This window comes from Cyprinodon variegatus, unplaced genomic scaffold (assembly GCF_000732505.1).
Source record: "Cyprinodon variegatus isolate N-32 unplaced genomic scaffold, C_variegatus-1.0 Scaffold34, whole genome shotgun sequence".
Taxonomy (NCBI): Eukaryota; Metazoa; Chordata; class Actinopteri; order Cyprinodontiformes; family Cyprinodontidae; genus Cyprinodon; species Cyprinodon variegatus.
Window position 1 is genome coordinate 1,866,961 of NW_015150487.1, and position 13,640 is coordinate 1,880,600.

At 35.5% G+C, this 13,640-nt stretch overlaps 1 protein-coding gene across 2 annotated transcripts in view; it reads right to left on the reverse strand.

The window, feature by feature from the left end:
• LOC107103020 (potassium voltage-gated channel subfamily D member 3-like) overlaps positions 1-13,640 on the reverse strand; it is a 116,707-nt gene that overhangs the window by 26,060 nt on the left and 77,007 nt on the right. For both annotated transcript variants that reach the window (XM_015402539.1, XM_015402534.1), the window contains exon 3: positions 924-1,086. In XM_015402539.1, the coding sequence (XP_015258025.1) occupies positions 924-1,086 (163 nt within the window). The remainder of the gene's footprint in view (positions 1-923; positions 1,087-13,640) is intronic.

Sequence of the window (13,640 nt, forward strand, 5' to 3'; positions counted from 1 at the left end):
TTCACAGCGGGCACAGCATTAATTTGTTTCACCATGTTTTGCACATCAGGTGTGAGATGGGCATGCATGGAGTCACAGATTAATGGTGATGGTGATGGGTGGAAAAAAAACACCTGGTCTCCTTACATTCAGCCACTCTTTCATCATCTCCTCAATGAGGTGGTCTCAAAAGTCGCAGTTACAACACACATAGGGCGCACCGCACATTTTGAGGGGAAAAAAAGACGTTTAAGTGCGCCTTATAGTCGTGAAAATACGGTAGTTGGGAAAATCTGAATATTGGCAAGTTTTTTGCCGTTTTTTGCTCTCTTCTCTTCAACTTCCCTGCACTTCAGATAAACTGTAATTATAACGGACCTTGTTGGGAAACGCAGAGTCAGTTCGCCTTTACATTGCAGAGGTGTGAGGGAGGTCAGTAGATTATTGTGAAGGTGATTCAAATCAGTGCCTTCATTAATGCAACCTCCACCTCTGTAGATTCAAATCAGACATTCCCCTCCTCAATTAGCTATCAGTGGCTGCTTCCTAACTTAATAGCACTTATCTAGCCTTGTGGAAAGGTCAAGCCCACAGGGGGACTATGGTGAGTGGCTGAGTAATATTTGGCACTTCATACTGAAGTGTGAATCTGTCTGTGTGTCTGAGAAAGAATAGGTAGGTTATTGAATTAGGGTGACAGGAAAGTGACTGGAAACAAATCTCTAGTCAGTGCTATAACGTGCATGATAAATTATGCTGAACAATAGAGTGAATGGGAATAGAATAGAATAGGCATAAGTTTTCAAATAGAGATACTTTCAACTAAAAATCTCAATCTACTAATTAACTACAAAAGCTCAAAGAATACCTCACCCTGAACCTTTTCACATTCTTCATAACCAGGTAATAAGCCTGCGTACTTTCTATAAAGACAGGAGCTTTACCTTCTGGGCTCGACGTTTGTCTGCCCTCTGGTTCTGGTGGTAGATGCGGCTGAAGTTTGACACGATGACGGGGACAGGCAAAGCAATCACCAGCACGCCGCTCAGAGAACAGATGGAACCAAAAATCTTCCCAGCAATGGTTTTTGGTACCATGTCACCATATCTAAAGATAAATGAGAAGAAAATATATATTTTTTTCATTTATTACAGGAACAAAGCAAAATTGTAGCATTTCTGTTAATAAGAGTGCCAACTTTGCAGAAGAATAAAATTTAAAAGACATACAGCACTGTGAAATAATGATCTCCCCCCTTACAGTTCTATTTTTTTCCTATTTCTTTTGGACAAAGAGAAACTTAGTAAAGAAACAAGGTAATGTTTCAAATGAAAATTTAATCCACTGAAAGAAAACAGCTGTTTTAAAAAAAAAACTACAGTATGACAAAGAACCCCCCTTCTGCGCTTACATGAAAGCGCAGAAACTATTTGTTTAAGATAACATTTTATGCTATCATCATCATCATCATCATCATCATCATCATCATCATCATCATCATCATCATCATCATCATCATCATCATCATCATCATCATCATCATNATCATCATCATCATCATCATCATCATCATCATCATCATCATCATCATCATCATCATCATCATCATCATCATCATCATCATCATCATCATCATCTCAGTCAGATTGACCACAACAAAACTGTTTGTGTTGGTCCCTTGCTTTACGGTCTGAAGAAATACCTGTTGCATAATCTCAGTATGCCTGAGGTCACAAAGAAAAATAATTATCACTCAAAATTCTTTGTTTGGCTTTGTTTAATTTGAGTAACTCTTTTACAATGTTCTCGAATTTTGTTTGATATGGTAATAATAGGATGTTTATTGAATTGTTTTTGTTGTATTCATGTTGTCAAACAGGTTAATTCTACATATTTAGCAGTTATGTGGCCTGAGTTTGGCTTCACGCTGTTAAACATCCTCTGTAAATATCTTATTATGGGTCATTCTTTATTTATACATAACTTTCTTCATTAGATATGGTGGGATGGGTTCTTTGGATATTTTTGTGTTACCAAAAATTATTTTCTCATCTGTTTTTATGGCTTTAGATAAACCAGGTGTTTTTCATTAATTTTCCTCACAGACAGAGGTTATCATATTTCATTTTGTATATAGATTGTGCCTGTTTTAGCTTGAATACAGCCACGATGATGAATCCAAAAACTCTTTGTAGCTCATTTAAAAAAGCAGTATTTTGTCATACAGAGTAATTCATCCTCACACTATGTGCTCTGCCCTCCTAATGTAGGAAGCAGTAAGTCATCCTGCTTCTGCTCATCAAAGAGGTACTGAAAAGGAACAACGGAAGCAGTCGTGAGAGAAAAGCCAACCTCCATCCATTAATTTCAAATCACAGAAGCTGCCTTATTGAAGGCTGCTTATGCATAATACCTGATAAAACCGCTACAGCGTTCCTTTCAGATCAGAAGAGACAAATTGATCATTATAAAGAAAACATCAAAGTCACAGGTACAAGAACAGGGTCGGAATCTTATCACGTCTTTATTTTTTGGATTAATAAAACTGGATCAAACATTTCTGTTTTTTTTTAGATAAAACCTGAGATTACTGTTTTCTTGTAGCCACAGTCTTAAAATTTGCATAAAACATACCACCACACAAGTACACTGCCAAGAACAATTTCTCGCTCTACATTGTCATTTCAGACTACAAAGGCTGAATTATCCCAGCACCTAATGCAGTGGGGTTTTCTGAGCAGAAATTCAAATTTTAATCATAAGTTGTGAGAGTGCACTGATGAGCAAGAATACAAAACAGTTTAAGAGTGAGAAAGTTTAGATTTCAGAAGGTCTATCCATGATACTTTAGCAAACTATTTAATATGTAAAACCATAAGGGCAAATAATGTGCGCAAGTAACAGATTATAAGATGCATGTAAATATCTATCATTGCTTAATTTATATGACTTTTACTTGTTTAATTCTTCTTTATATACCTTTTTTTGAGTTCTCTCTATTTTGTGTTGTGGGCACATTGCAGTGTTTCTGAAAAAACCTTCTGCGGCTCTTGACAGAGTTTTGTAAGGTTTAAACAAAATGCAAGAAGCTGAGCAAGATCAAAGAAGCATCATTTCAGACTGATAATATGTTTGTGAGTAAGGAAAAGAAGCATATAGAGGAATCTATCTGATCTCTAAACAACAATAATTTCTCCATTTCTTTTAGGTCATGGTGAACTAATACACCAGAACAATAAGCAGAGGCAGTAGGAGTTTTTATTTATTTAATTTTTTTTCAGCTATACAATCTGTATTTTGAAGGTTAAAAAACAATACTAAGAAAATTCCTTATTTTATGGTAAAATGTAAAACATCTATCTGTGGGCTCTGTCTTTTTCATGCAGACATTCTGAATAGGCACTTATGTCTAAGGTAGAACTAGGAAAAAGTGATGTTCCTTTTAAGTTAACATATATAACAATATCAGGAATCATTTTTAAACTACGTATTATAAAACCAAGATGAAAGCAAATGGCAGCCACTCCAAATGGTCTCAGTCTAGGTCTCCCATTATAAGGAAACCTCCTGAAAACAAAAAGTAGACACACTCAGAACTGTAAACAAATACTGAGATGCAATAATAATACAATAGCTATCAATAATGTTCAAGCATCATACAAATATTCTATATATAATTGTCATAAAATCCGAGGTAAAACACAGAGGAATGCTGGAATTTCCATTTTTATATATCTATTATTATTCTGTTATTATTGTTCTGATGTTCTTTGTCCATTGGGATTTTTTTTGCTTAAGAAAATAAAACCCTACAGTCCATGTGTGTAGTAAATACTCCATACTTTATATTCATTCTAAATAGCATTCCACTGACATGTTTTATATGTTTATGACATTGATATCGGTCACGTTTCCCTTCACCATCGTCTCATTAGGTATTTCATTTAAAATATAGGAGATGTTTAATAAAGCATGTAAAAACTTGGTATCACACAAAGCTGAACTACTAACCAGGCACAGTTACAATTGTGTATGAAAAAAGCTAATAAGTAAGAGCAGTCTTTTTTGCCTGTTTGTCTTAGTCTGTATTTAATACATTTGAAGTGTCGAGTGCAAAGACACTTCAGGTTTCTTCCTATTAAAAGGGAGTTTTTCCTCTCCACTGTCGCTACAAGCATGCTAAGTGTGAGGGATTGCATTCGAGTCAATGAGTCGATGCAATCAACTGGCTTTCCTTAGATAGAAAACTTTAAATTAATTTGACTGTATGATCTGGTGAACTGTAAAGTGCCTTGGGATCATGTGTTGTGAATTGGCGCTGTATAAATAAGCTGAATTAAAATGAATCAAACTCACATGACACAATCTGAAAAGAGTGAATGGAGATTTTCTCTGTTTGAATCATAGGTGAAATATGTTTTTATATTATAAAGTAAACAGCCTCTCTTTTTTTAAATGCTATGCTATCAATGTTGCTCACACATCTTTACTTAAAGATATCTAATAAAAATTTTTTAATTAAAAATATTTTCTTTACCTGTTTTTCTTGTTCATTTTATTGTATTCATTAGGAATGACAATCATTGGTAAGAGAAAACAAAATGAGGACTTTTTGTTATCTTTTATCATTTGGGTGAGTGGCGGCCTAGTGGTTAGGGCATTGTGCTTGGAATCCAGAAGTTCTGAGTTCAAGTCGCACTCCCACGAATTGACACTCTGGCTCCCTGAGCAAGACCCTCAAACCCACACTGATCCCTGGGAGCTGGCAATGGTTCCATACCTGTAGTTTAAATTACAATACTTAATTTTGTAATAAAAAAACAGAATAAATATAATATGACTACTGTTTTACAAGAGTACATATGAGTCAATATGATAAAGGTGAAGGAACAGCTTCAATTATACAGCTTTCTAAAACCGTACTTAGCAAAGATTCTAAAATGAACATGAACTGGAACAACTTTGTGTTTTGAACTATGAGTTGTTTCACGACCCCGACTGTTGCTTTTTTTTTTTTTTATCAGTTTCATAAAAGACAATGAGAGAATATAACCTCTCTTTTCATGGCCCTGTATGCAACGTGTTATTACTTGACATGCTGTTATCTTATTCTATTATGCTGTTACTCATTTAGTAAACCTTAAATTAAATAAACAAAAAGCTAAATTAAATTCTAACAAACCAAAATTTCAGAGATTAAAGCCCTAAAATGTCCTGCATTTAGCTAATTAATAAAAACACAAAAGAGATCACTAGTCATTGTGATCTTCCAATTATATTGTTGGATTTGTGCCCACTAAACCTCAAACTCTCCAAACAGTATCAAACGGGAAAAAGCTAAAAAAAAAATTAGGACCCACATAAAAAAACAAAACAAAACAAACAATACGAATTTAGAGTATACCACAAGGTCTAATGTAAGGAAACAAAACTCATATAGTTTTGTTTGAGTAGTTTAGAATTTTTGTTAGAAAGCAAAAGGCTGTTTCTTTTGTGCAATGCATTATGTAAAACTACGTATAATTTATTAAAAATTAATATGTTGTTTGGTTCAAAGTAGATAAACCAAAGCTGAGTAGAGGTAAGCTGCCAGCGCTTGTTAGCATTGTGTGCCTGCTACTTGTTTTGAGTAGAAATACAAAAAAGAATGGTAGTTGTCAAGAGCAATGAGTGCACTATACGTTTTTTGAGTACATTAAGTGTCAAAAGGTCAAATAAGTTTCATAGTCAACTTTCCAAAGCATGCTGTCTTTCATTCATCATCCTCTTTGCAGCAGTTTAACTTGTTTTACTCATGCTTTTTAGAATAAACTCTCAATGTTTAGACCAATTTCAGCAGCCTTCTGGTGGCAGGTTAGTTTGCCCTTCATGTTAGCTGTCCCTTGCTGAGGTAGCCAGGCCTCTAATTTAAACAGTGGCTCATAGAGGTTATGATGGATGGTGCTTTCTTTCCAGTGACAGCAGGTCACACAAACTCATATCCCACATCTCTTATGTGCCTTTCTGTGTAATAACATACATCAGATTGTTTCTTGCTGTTTCTTTCCAGTTTAATCCCTTTCCACCCCTGTTTTTCCTTCGTTCCCTCCTTCTTGTTTTAGTTGTTATCACCTCAACTCCTGTTCCTCTCCTTAGAAATATACAAGGCCAGACAGTGAGCTCAAAATTCAGTATGGCAAGGTCCGCCACTACTGCAGATCCCCTGGAAAAAGTGGGCTACTAACTATTCTTTAACATTTCCCTGTAATTTGCAAACCAGAATAGGTTCAGGTTAGCCAACGAGGTCAGAAAATTACAAAACTGAGAAAACAACAAATTATAACTTTCACACAGGAAATAAAATGTGTCTATAATGTTGCTCTGCTTGCAGGATAAATAATGAATGGTTGTAGTCGTGTTTTCTTTATGTGTTGTGTTATTAAATCAGAGTTTCATGGTGTTAAAAACTGGTATATTTGAAAAGCAAAACAATCCAAGGCTTTAAAAAGTCTCACATTCCTTATTTTCTTTGTTGAAGTCTTATTTTTTAATTGGTCTTAATTTTCTTTTCTCCATGTACCTCAAATGCACAATTCAATTCACTGCTTTATTTGACATATTTAGAGCTGAAAACCTGCAGCCGGCCAATCCGCTTGAGCGTTTGTGAGTCCACATCACTTGATGATCCATGTGTGGACACAGAGGAGGTAGTGCTATAGTTGTCATGGGAAGAGGCCTCTTTTTCAAAACTTGGCTTTAATAAAAACTATTCAATGCTTAGATAAAGTCTGCTCTAAACAGCAGTTTTAAATCTACTGTCGCTATACACAAAAAAAACAACATTAAACTGGGAACACTTGATGTACAGGAGATGAAGTCACATTTAGAAAGCACTGTTACTGCTGTGAACTGTGCTTCTATGCTGCCTCAGAGAGCAAATGGCACATTTACTCTGTTAGCCAAACGGATCAGAACCTGCAAACTGTACTGGATGAGTGGAGGATCTCTGGACTCCCCACATGGTGACCAAACACCACTTGAACAGTGCAAATGGTGCTTCAATCCATGTGTCCTTATTCAGACATCATCAAATGATTTTAACATTTCACCCACCATGCTTGCTGATACAGGGCAGACTGACCTCCCATCACTGTGTTAATGTGTGCTTGTATGGGTGAATGACTGAGTGTAGTGTAAAGTGTTCTCAGGTCCATGGACTTGATATGTGTGTACTGGCCCTTTACCTTCAACAGTCAGTTGCATTATAACAAAGCGGAAAGGATTTGGTTGGACGGCAACTCAGCCAGGAAGAGTTGGCAACATAAATTGATGAAGCAGGGGTCGCAGATGCTTTAGAGGTTGCCAATTTTCTGGAGAGTAATTAACCACAGACCTCCAAACTTCAGGTGGCTTTCAAATTAGAGCAAAAACAATATATGGAGTAATTCATGAAAATGGCCAAGCAGCTGCATCTAAACCATACATCATCAAATGCAATACAAAATGTGAGATGCAGTAGTTTAAAGCCACCACCACTGAACTCTAGAACACTAAAGGCACATTTTCTGGAGTGGCCAATTAGGCTTCTCTATCTGGTGATCTGATGGACAACTATGGTGGTCAATAGAACAATAAGACTTGTATTGTTATATCGTGCCAGGTGAAAACATTTTGCAGTTATGGAGTGCTGTTTTTTTATTTATTTTTTTTTCAGGAACAGGTGGTGGTCCCTTAATTCCTGTAAATGGAGTTGTCAATACTTCAGATTTTGCTAGATATCAGACAATTCCATGCTCCAGACTTTGTGGAAACAACTTAAAGATGGCCCATTCCACTTACAACATGTCTGTGCACAAACCATGGTCCATAGAGACATGGATGAGACAGATTGATGGATGAGCTTCACTGGCCCGATTACAGTCTGAACCTCAACCAAAAGAAGACCTTTGGGATGAATTAGAGCAGAGATTGACATACAGGCTTTCTAATCCAACATTGTTTTATGACCTCACAAATTTGCTATCTGTAGATAGATAGAAAATGTCTCACTATTGAGGTTCTAAACCTTGTTGACTCCCTTCTTAGAAAAGATTAAGGTGCTATAACTGCAAGCGGTGGGCCAATGTCACATTGAATCCTATGGATTAAATGGAATGTCACTGAAGTTCAAACGTGAGTCAAGGAGATAAGTCCAGACTTTTGGCAATATAAATTACTTTATAGAAGCCTTGTTTGGATTGATCATATGTAATATTTTAAATATTTCAGACACCGAATCTCTGATGAATCTATACAGTATTTTATAAGTTTAACTTCTTAAACGGAGACAAAACAGTTCAGTATATATTTAGTATTTTTTTTCTAGATGTACCTGTACTTCTTAGCAGTTATTCATGAAAATGTTTATGTTGAAATTGGAAATAATTTCTTAAAAAACATAAAACATATTTGACAGATTTGAAATTGAAATTAGAAAATGTATATGAAGTTTACCAATTAATAATCTAATTATTTTGTGGGACTAACAAATAGCACATTATCAGTAAGCTCAAACAGGTGTTCACAATACACACTATTATAAGTATCTGTCTTGTTTTATGTAGCCTGCCTTACTGCTTTTAAGAGTTGGATTTAATGAAAAAGCCCTAGTGAACCGTTACTAACACTTTTAACTTCCAGTTTATTAATTGTAATTTCTTATCATATGGATGCATTTGTGTTAAATATAAAGGTCTCAGAAGATTCAACAGATTTAAGGGGTCTAGTACTTCTATATTTTAAAAGAAACTAAGACAATAAATATTTAAGAGGAATTAATTTCAGAATGAAACATTAACAAACAGCATCCTAGTAAATACTTGGGATTTTTTCCAAATTAATGTGAACAGTTACCTTTGGTCAGCGAAATACAAAACAAACCTTTTAGTGTTTATATTGAGTTGGCTTGTTTTGTTTGGCTGAATTTTCAAGTACCTTTTAAAGAGGACTGGCATTCTCCAAACTCCGCAATTGAATCTACAGTGACATCAATCAACAGTGATTCAAGCATTATATTGTCAGCCACAGAGGTTCAAGGCAGATTATGAAAACAAAATAGCAAGCGATCTTCTTTTGACCTACAGTAGCACACAACAACATTTGTATGTAACCAAAAGTAAGAAGGATTCAGAAATTAAAATGTCTAAAATACAAAAAAAATGTAATTTCTGTTCAAACAAATGTTCAATTCTCATTAACTTACTTTTTAAAAACCACTTGGAAAGAAATGTTACCGATTTGTGGCTTGTTAGTGCATAATTTATTTCACCAGCTGGACAAAAGAGGCCTTTGTAATGGAAGCACTTACAAATAATAAAAGATGCAAATATGGTGAAAGGACAATAAGCAAGGTGAGTTATGGCCCTTTGCCTCTTTCTGTTAAAGTCCTACCTTGTTTGCAGAAATATACAAGAGTTTACAATTTATTCAAATTTGGCCAACTATGGAAGTCACAGCACTTCATGGTTCTATGTGGTATTCTGCCTAAATGAATAAAAGTGGCAATTTACCATCTCCATAAGACACATGTTCCATTTTGGGTCAGTAGTTTGAATTTTGAACACAGCAAGCATTTGTCAATAGCATATTTCGGGGCATTTTTCTCCCCATTGATCAGCAATGTTTTAGTTTAGAAATATTGTATATTTCCCAAAATAGGAAAAGGGGATTAATCTTAATAAAAACCTCAAATCAAAGCTGAATTCAACCCAAATGAAAAATACATCTAAAAGTAAATTCTTGTGTCTAATGTTTAGTCTGATTAGGGTTTTACACATTCTTTTCCCTGACCTGACTCAAGTACCTTTAAATCTAACTCCAATAAATCTAAATTCAGTTAGCAAGACTGATTATTATTGTTCAATAGCACTACTGTAGGCTACTTTATTATAAACTAAACTCATTTGTGTCAAAGGCCTGTTTTAATAAAATAAAACACATGAAAACATTAAAAAGCATGACTGGATGAACATTTTCATTTTTCATTCTGGTCAAGTGTTTGGTATATGGAGATCTACAGCTTTTTAATTCAGTTCCAAATTTAACAGCTTCTTTTACAACAACATCTGTTGTTTATCTTGGTTTCCATAGATTATTTGTATACTCATTATAAAAAGTTGCCAAATTATAAATTAAATCTGATAACTGTTACACGATGTAAATTTTTAACCAACTTCTTCATTAATTAAAGTGTGTGATGAAGTTTATAGCTCATGACATTTCACATTAAATGGCATTTCACACTGCAGCTGTCATTTTTTCTCTGAGTTCCATTCAACATCTCCACAATCATATGAAGATGCAAATTTAGATATTTTCTTATGCTAATTTCAGCCTTGGGATGAGTAAAAAAGGTAAACAACATTAAATGTTATGGACAAATTTGAACCAAACTAATTTATGCTTAGTCTAACTCTACTCACATATCAATATTCACCTATATTGTAAGTATAAAGCCAGTGTAACAATTTCTACCACACATGGTAAAAACAAGTTTTTAAAAACACTGTTACTGAACAAAAGTTCAGAAAAACAACATTTATCACATTCACTGGATAGGTTTCAAAAACGTAAGCATAACAAAAATATTCCTACACTGATTGAAGCACCACACTCACTACAAATGACAGCAACACACAAGTAAGTCTGGTAAATATCAGGAGGTTCTAATGTATCTTTCAATTTCAATTTTCAATGTACTGTAGGTTAAGAGCATAGCTATTATTACCTACCCTCACTGGGCCTTTTAAAGTACATAAATACATAATCTTCTGCAATTTTTACATGATTATTAGTTTACCATAACATTAATTTGGTTATATACAAAGTATATCTCAGCTTCAGTAGGATGGAGGACGGATGGGCTAACGTAATGGTCAAATATTCAAGGGAAGACTTTGCAGTTGCCAAATGTCAACCAAAACCTCCAGCTTACTGTTGTTGGTGAGGGTTACACAGAAGCTAGATAACTTCCCTTTTGGTGGTAAAAGACCATAGGAACAAAATAAATATCACACACACAACAGTAATGAACTTTGTATTTTTCATAAGCAAATATATCAAAGCAAGATTTTTTTTTAAGTAAGTATCCAAATCCACTGGTTTAGTTTATTTACATGAGGCCGGTTCACAACAAATATAACCTCATGGTACTTCCCTAATTTTTCTTTTTATTCCCCATTTTTTTTTTTTATTGTCATTATACTGTCACAAGTACAGAGCAACAGAATGAACTCTCTGCATTTAACCCATCCCCTTGGGGAGCAGTGGGCTGCCATTGTACGGCGTTCGGGGAGCAATCGGGGGTTAAGTGTCTTTTGCTCAGGGACCCAGAGTGGCAGTCGGTGGGATTGGGGCTTGAACCTCAGGATTCCAAGCTCTATGCCCTAACCACTAGACAGCCACTCCCAATATTATATCTTTGTTCATTGAATTAAGGTCATTGTTAGGGAGAAGGCTAATAAATACTGAATCGTGTTTCTTTACCTTAATTGCTTTCACAGCAGCACAGCTATGATTTTTCACCGTTTCTTTTAAGCCCACCATGTCCTTAAGTAAGAGAGTGATCAAACACAGGCAAATAGACTGACAGTTAACATCAGGTTAGCCTTATTTCTACCACATTTGGAACTGAGGCACTGGAGTGTAGATGAGCCTGGTAGATGTCATAATCAGGCCATTCACTGTGTCAAACCTACTGATAGGGAAACACAGAACTGTGTAACACTGGAAGCACACTATGCAAACTTTGCATCTTTAGTTTAAAATGGATGCAGCACTGACACACTTTGTTAAGGATATAAAATGACATAATGAGTTATTAATAGGGTAGATAATCAATTGGTCAGGTTTTTAACCAGAGAAGCGGGTGTTTTGCCCTCATTCTACCTTTGAAACGTTTTCTTGTACATTCGCCTTTCTCGATTACTGCTGCTGTTGGTGGATCAAAGCAATGCAGCTGTACACAGCCAGCCCCTAAACCGGCCCAGCATGCACTGTGTCTGGAGTGGGAGTACAGCCAGGGGAACGTAACGTCCTGGGAAAGTGAATTTACCTAGGTAAATGTGCATAGAAATGCTAACTGGGCTTCCAAAATCCCCAGGTTTCGAGTGGCAGTGGAAGCGGGGCTTATGTTCTTGTTAAGCAAATATATCCAGTAATCTTTAGGGGCACCAGTTCATCTTCTACAGAACATCTTTTACATCTGAAAGCTGTGTTCTCAGAGGCAAGATTAAAAATAGATTAAATATAGTCTTGTTAAAATACATCTTGTTAAAATACATCTGAGAATATGTTCTCAGAATATTATTTAAATTAAAACATCAGAAGTTAGTTAGAAAAAGTTTATAGTTTTAAACAAAGCGAGGAAATGCCTGGAGGAAGAGGACCTTTGATTAGCAGTGTGCATTTATGTTTTACACAGCGGGTTATCAACATTGTTAATGAGGAGATGGTTTCAAAAAGAGCAAGAGGTCAAGATCATTTTCCTCATTCTGTCTAACTAATCAAATTACAAATTATTTTAATCATGTGGCTGCTTTCCTCCACAAACACCACAATGCTCTTTCACATTGTTTTGTTGTTGCACAGAGAAAAGTTTTCAGTATTCCTACCATTACCGTCATAATGATGTGTGATACATATTGCACAGATAAAGTGTCAAACATTATTATGGTGAAAAAGTCAGGGAGAGAATGTCATCTCTCATCAGCTGACAGCGAAAAGAGTAAACTGTTGAACCATTTGTCTCATCATCTGGCAGCCAAAAACTGGACTCAGCAACAATAACAACTAACCCTGTGGTCACATCTCCAATGCCTCATATTAAACCTTCACTTGTCTCAGTCACCCCTGCTTAAGGCATAAAGCCTTCCTCCTACAGTATATCTAAAATGTCCTCAAAGAGGTTTAGAGGTCTCCCTTAGGTTTAGTGTAGGAAAGGCCTGAACGTTTAATTTATTTTATTAAGTATACTTATTTGTTTTAACGTGATTATGTGTTCTAGATTTAGTAACTGGTTTCTTTTTTTGCAAGTAGAGATTCCTGCCAGAGAGGCCGGAGATAAGACCTGCTGCAGTTTACCCTTTAATGAGATGTCTTTATACATCACCTGTGTGTTCTGGGTCTTTATTCTCTGAGTTTACTCATTTCAACTCTCTAATCCGAAGAAATTAAGGCCCTTTCAATTTAGCTGCAACACTGTAACTGTTTATTTAGCCAATTTGTGTTTGTGTTTGATTTCTTGGCAGATTTGTAAATAGGAAACCTCTAGAAATAGAAATTCTTATTTTGCAAGTAGAGTAATAACAGGCTGCAAATTGGTGCACTTTGTAGCACTGTTGCCTTTTAGCAAGAAGGTTCCAAGTTCGATTCCAGGCCCAGGGTCTTTCTGCATGGGGTTTGCATGTTCTCCCGTGCATGCTTTGGTTCTCTCCAGGTATTTTGGCTTCCTCCAAAATTTCCACACAGGAATTGGGAACTTGATTAACAGCATTAATATGAGAACTTTGACAACAAGTAACTGTTTGTCTTTTACATAACCCCCCCAACCCTTGAAAATGAAAAAGGAACCCAAAAAGTAGAATTTTCTGCACCAGTATGGAAGAGATTTTGTTAATGTTTGCCTATATACTGCTGAAAAAAAA